The sequence below is a fragment of the Hetaerina americana genome, unplaced genomic scaffold (genome assembly GCF_022747635.1).
Source record: "Hetaerina americana unplaced genomic scaffold, ioHetAmer1.1.p SCAF_6, whole genome shotgun sequence".
Taxonomy (NCBI): Eukaryota; Metazoa; Arthropoda; class Insecta; order Odonata; family Calopterygidae; genus Hetaerina; species Hetaerina americana.
The window spans coordinates 67,048,861-67,055,197 of NW_027287205.1; the positions used below are offsets into that span (position 1 = coordinate 67,048,861).

Sequence of the window (6,337 nt, forward strand, 5' to 3'; positions counted from 1 at the left end):
AGCTTATTCCCTGCACAATCTCCATATAGAGCATGTATCAATCTCCTGCTCTTGCAGTTCATTTAAATTTACTTTAGGGACATAGCAACATATTTCAGTCCAAGATGCCAAAGGCTTTCTCCGTATCAAAAAAAGGTTGATCGATATTTCTGTACTCTCTTCTCCATAATAAATCTGAGAACAAGAACTCCTCTATTACTTCTAAATTAAAATTGGCCTGCACTTCAATACTCTTCAGTTTATTTATCAGTTTTTTGAATTTTTATAGACTAACTCTGCAATTCAGGCTGATTGCTCTGTAAAATGTTACCTTTTTCTTCCCAAGTATAGATGTGATTAAATTCTTTTTAAGGTCCAATGGTATTTTTTACTCCAATAAATACAACATAATGAGTTCTATAGATGTATCAGCTTATTTCCTCGTGTTTTTACTAGTTTCCACAATAAATCATCAATCCTAGTGCCTTTCTTGCTATTTAGTTCTTAAATGCAGCATCAAATTCAGACCTAATTGCTCTCCATTATCTTCTCATCAACAATATTACCCTCTTCTTAGAGTATTCTTGCACACATTTATTTTCCATGATAAATAGTCACCAAGTACTCTTTCAACAAATTCAAAGAACGGGTTGAATTCTGGCCATGGCAAATGATAGCAAAATTGGAAATACTCTTCCCAAAAAGTGATTATAATAAAGCTCAATGAGGTAAATTATCTAACTTATAAAAGTTGCTGTACTACCCATCATTGCCTGAAACCCACTTTAATTGTTAACAGGGATGATGAGCGGTTTAAATTTCTTCAAAATTGTGCTTCTCAAGCATGAATGCTGACTTAAAAATGGTGTTTGGTAGTGCTTTAATATTATGACTTGACCATTGCCCCCTATGACAATACCAATTATAACCGCCTTGTATTAAGTTTTTGTTAAACTTTCTATTATTTCTTGAAGTCAAATATTTTCTCTCCTCAATTGATGAATAGAACATGGCAGGGAATATGTTTAAGAGGCCAAATAACTGTGGCGGATTATAAGCTTATTTAATAAATATTTTTTGGATCGGAGGGAAAAGAGCAATTATACACAACAGGTGTCACCTCTTGGTACTGGGTGATTCAACCATGTATGGCAGGCAGTACTTGCTACAATCCCTACCACTGATTATGCCTGGTTCTATGCAAGCAACAATCATCCTCCTACTGCAGGCTCTTCATCCAACTCTTCCTTCCCATGATTCTCATTGCAGTGTTCCTGTTCCAGAAATTTGGAAGCACCTGTCTCAATTTTTGTTAACATTTTGCACAAGGTGTTTCCATGCTGGTTTACTAGCCCAAACTCTCCTGGAATTTAAGATAATTACAAGGACCTCCACTTCTCTCAGTGTTCAAACTTGATTCTTTATCTTCATCATCATTTAATTCTTTGCCCATTTAGAAATTTTCTTTGTCTGCTTGGTCGCCCATCACCAGGGTATCTATCAGAAGAGTAGTCTTCCCTTTCAGTGCATCCAGTTCCGGCTAAAACATTCCATTTTCAAATGTAGAGACTGGCTCTAAACCAAATCTAAGTCTGTTTACCAGGCTTATTGTCACACACTTCACCAATATGTCATCCTTGTTAATTTGGACACCATGGGTTCTATGTCCTTCAATTTGTGGTTTACTGTCTTGACTACACAAAACCAGCTCCACTTCTCTAAGTTCTCAATTAAAATGATAGAGCATTTATCCTGTTTAATAGTCTTGTCTCTTTCTGAAAAAAACTTGTGTCTTTGCTGACCTGCAAATGCTGGTGGTCAACCCATTAAGGTGGTTTACAACAACTGTATTGAAGGCCAGCATTTCTTTTCCACAATTAAGAGCTAATGTCAGTCTATTCATTGGCATCTTATTTAACATGCCCATCACCTTCTCGAATAATTCATTAGCATGCACTTCTGTTACATCAAGTGAATTATTCTAAAAACCTCCATTAGAGGATTTGAGAGACATTTGAGGCTGATACTTGTAGGAATCAATTTCATAAGCCCAAAGAAAGAATCAGTCTTTGCTTTCCCCCAGGAAATTTCCTGGGGACACTTGATTCTTTCTTCATGCTCCATCATAAGGTCAGCATGTAGTAAGAATTAGGAGTCATCAGATCCTACCGATTGCTATCTTTAAACTCTTGTCCAGGGAGTAGGGCTCCTAATAGCTTTATCAAGTAGTACACATGACCATATAACTATCCATCTGAAAGTTCACAAACATTTTTCAAGGTTATAAGAAACACTTTCATGAGCTTTTCAATCTTCATAGCTACCACCTTTATGTTTGAAGAAAATTTCCCTTAATGCATAAAAGGGACACCTGCATTAATCTTTTTCTTCACTAAGCAGTCATTTCCTTGCCTACACCCTAGTGCTGAAGGCTGCTTTTTAGGTAATGATTTGCAAGCAATCAATGGACACTTCCCAGTTTGCCTCCAGACCACACGATAATTTCAATCTGGTCAGTAGAATCATCACCCGTAAAGGGTAAGATGATTACCTCAAACTTTGGCATCTAGTCTATTAAAATTGATATACTCAATCATCAGGCAACATTAGGGCAAACACTGGGCGAGATGCCTTTCACAAATCAATAGATGCTCTTATGATGTGGAGCCTTATCAATTTACTTTTACATGCAAGAACTAATCCAAATTTCAGTCCTTGGCCTTACCCCAAGCAAATTTTCTTTTATCAGTTTGGCAACCTTTTATGAAGTTCATGACAGCACTATTGCCACTCTGTCTAACTTCATTTGAATCCTCAGGGGAATTAGTATATCTTCTGTCAGAAGGCAAGGATATAAATTTCCTGCAGTCTGCCCTGGTACCCAGTCAACCAGTGGCTCATGCCACACCACAGCAGTTAACACATCCTTAAATTAATAATGGTTTACCATATAAAACAAGTTTTACATAATGGCCACCCACACAAGGCCTAAATAATATTTAACATTATCACCTGCAACAAGGAAATGTAAAATAAAAAAAATGCTTATTCGCCAATATATTCTACAGTGCACAAAAAATCAATGTGAAACCTCAAAAATAGAGAAAAGACTGCCAATTAGAGTGAAATTCCACAAGATCCTTAATATCATGTGTCATCAATTTGGTAGCAAGATGTGCCACAGCAATCAATGACAATACAAGTAAATAATGTAAAACATGTAAATTACCCATAACAACCCATTGCTAGGGTGGAACTACCACAAAATTTGTGCACAAAACGTGGAATTGCAAGAAAACATTTAAACAACCTTGGAAATTTTTATTTTAACTCGTTACAATTAAATTGCGAGATTTGTTTAATCTCTCAACATTTTTTCCTTTTGCTTAGCGAGTTTCTTCTTTGACACTTTCTTCTTAGCAGGTTCCTCTTCGGCTGCCTTTGTGACAACTTCCTCCTTCTCAGTGAGAACCACTTCTATATGGCAGGGACTACTCATGTATGCTAAAACATGAAAAAAATGAGTTAACATTACAAGTACACATAGAATCAAATTAGGTTTATAAAATAAAAACTCCAATATCCGTAAACAGTTTAACAGAACTTTTAATTGCTTACGGCTCTTGGAGTTTTACATTTATTCAATACTAATAGCCGTAAGAGCTCAATTCTATCAATATAGGTTTATAGAAATTGATGCTTGAAAGGATTTTACTTCCAAAGAATTATTATTAAATTAACCCATACTTAATTATAAGTGCTTGCAAAATAGAAAAGTATGGACTCCACGAGCTCATTTTCTCCTTTAAATCGAGTGAAATTTTTGACTTCACTAATCTACAACAAGGACTTACTAGACTAAATTTTTTTAATGGCTGAGGGCATAGCGCCAGGACATAAACACAAAGTTTGGCATTCCGTTCATTAAGACATATTAAAAGTTAACCACAGAGTAAATTTGGATTTAAGACAAAAAATGTAACCAACTTGACTTGGATTTCTCTTTAGAAGAGTTTGATATCATTTCAACATAGGAGAGACAACGAATTAATCAATGTGGAAACACACAAAGGTAGTCTTAGGAATAATTTACTAAGACAACAAACTTGACCATGCGCGGGTTATCAATTGACAAGAGGGAAAATGAAAACTGTTCACACTCATTTCGGCAGGATCATGACATTACGAGCTAATAACTAACAAATCTAGCAGAAATAGGCCATAAGACAGCACAACTACACGATAAAAATAAATCCTCAATCCTCTGATACAGGAATCATACTTTTCACTTCAAATTGAATCTTATGTTTTGAATCAATCTGTTGAATTAATCAAATTGAAATACAATTTACATTTCTAGGAATTGAAAGCAGCTTTGATTAAATCAACGTATCTCTTGTAATTTTTATTCAAGAACAATTTTCATGCAAAAACAGCAAATAAGTTGAGAAGCAGTGCTTCTTGTGCTCATCTTCGTAAGCATCATTTCAACTTATTTAATGGCTGATGGTGAATTTATTGATGGTTTCATAATAAAACAAACGATTCATACTCATTTTGGATACTTTTCCTTATTACTGTAGCTTTAGATAAACACATTTAAAACAAGTAATTGAGAATAATGCATAACATCCAACAGAATAGCGAAGCATATAAAATAAGAGCGTAGTGCACCTTAAATCAAGCTGTAATTTCACGCAATTCTGAAGAACTTGTGGATTAGCGTCCCAGGTGCTTTTAGAGATAAAATACCCACAAACGATCGAATCGCCATGCCTTGAGTCACCTCCAAAGCACATACAGGTACGATTCAAGCTGGGTTGGAGGACCAAGCTTCACATGCCGAAGCTCAATTTTGTTCTTGAGGTACAAGTCTAGCAGAACTTGATTAAATAGTGTGAAACTGGAAATTCGGAATGTTATAAAAATGTGTTGAAATAACACCAGACATTTCACCAAAAGCAGTTATAGCCAATAGCTTGGTTAACCGTCAAGACTCTCAATGGAATTTATATAATTGTGCAATTTCGCAAGAGACATTTTTACTTCGTAGTAGTAGTTTTTAGGGGAGCGTTCCATCACATTTCCAGGCTAATTACTTCCGCTACACCAAATTCCGAAAGTGACGTACTAAGCCACTGGCACGAACGAGTCTTGTCATAGAGCAGCTCTGAATTAATATCTGAGGTCCCATTAAAATCCTTCCCACATGCACGATAATTTAACTCAATAGCAGCATGCACATATTTACACGGTTAGGTAGTGTCAATATACAGGCGAAATGTCAAGATAACCTAAGGGGACCTAAAACTTCAAAATCTTTACGAACTCACTCTCAGATCTCATTTCCAGCCAGGTATACACATACAACGGAAACATTAACATCGATGCCCTTCAGTATGCCCTTCTTTGGGGTAACTTACGATTTATTCGTCCGTGAGCTCTGTATGTTCGTCTTCTGAGTGCAGGGGCCCTATTCACTTGTATGTGATCTATAACCAAACGATCGACATCCAGTCCTTTATAGTCTGCGTTTGACTCGGCATTCTTCAATAGCTGAAGGAGAAATTCGGCGGATTTCTTAGGCCATCGGCCCTGGGTAGTACCCCACTGCTTTGCCTGTTCACAATTAAAAAAAATTTATATCACGGTTATCAGGAAATGCTACATCAAAAAAGCCCAACGTATGACTAATATCAGTAACGCATCAAAAAGTTAGACCATTGTAGGCACAGTTTTGAGTAAATACCTGGGCGCAGCGTCCGACACCGCCGTTGTACCTTCGAAATGGAACACACTCCTTATGCCCAACAACATTTTTCAAATAGCGAATTGCTCTCCGTAAAGGCATGCGCTTGATGGCCATTGCTGTCTCTCTGGTATTCTAGAATAAAAATGGAACTCCTTAGTTTCTCATGCTACACCATCATTAATGCGTTCGGTGATATCTCTCCCTTACCTTAAAATGCACTCTTAGGTTGGAACCCCTAGCTTTACAAGATTTAGTAGCATTGTCCGGTTCATGTGAATACCTCCCCATTTTTGTAATCTATAATATAAACAACATAAGTTAGTGTGAACATATAAAATATATATTCAATCGGCACCATCGTGTTTTCGTACTGAACTAGAAGGGGAAATGTAAATTGCCTAAAATAATGGGAAAAACTACACTAAACAAATACAAATTATCGTATCACAAAAATAAGATGCCGATAGATGAAATTCAACATAACCTCATGTGCTTACCTACTATTCAATCACACCGGAAAGGACGTCACAACCCTCCACGAATATCGCAAATGCGTTTTCGTTGTCTTTTGTTTCTAAAAATATTCTTCGTCGTACTGTGGCGCTG

The 6,337-nt window shown here is 36.5% G+C and overlaps 1 protein-coding gene across 1 annotated transcript; it reads right to left on the bottom strand.

Moving 5' to 3' along the window:
* Positions 1-3,285: 3,285 nt before the first annotated feature.
* Positions 3,286-6,282, bottom strand: RpL17 (ribosomal protein L17). Its single transcript, XM_071593653.1, has 5 exons — positions 6,229-6,282; positions 5,939-6,028; positions 5,729-5,863; positions 5,403-5,598; positions 3,286-3,483 (listed from the first exon to the last, which is right to left on the bottom strand). Exons 2-5 carry the CDS (start codon positions 6,017-6,019, stop codon positions 3,338-3,340), a joined length of 558 nt encoding a protein of 185 aa, XP_071449754.1. The 5' UTR covers positions 6,020-6,028; positions 6,229-6,282; the 3' UTR covers positions 3,286-3,337.
* Positions 6,283-6,337: the final 55 nt, after the last annotated feature.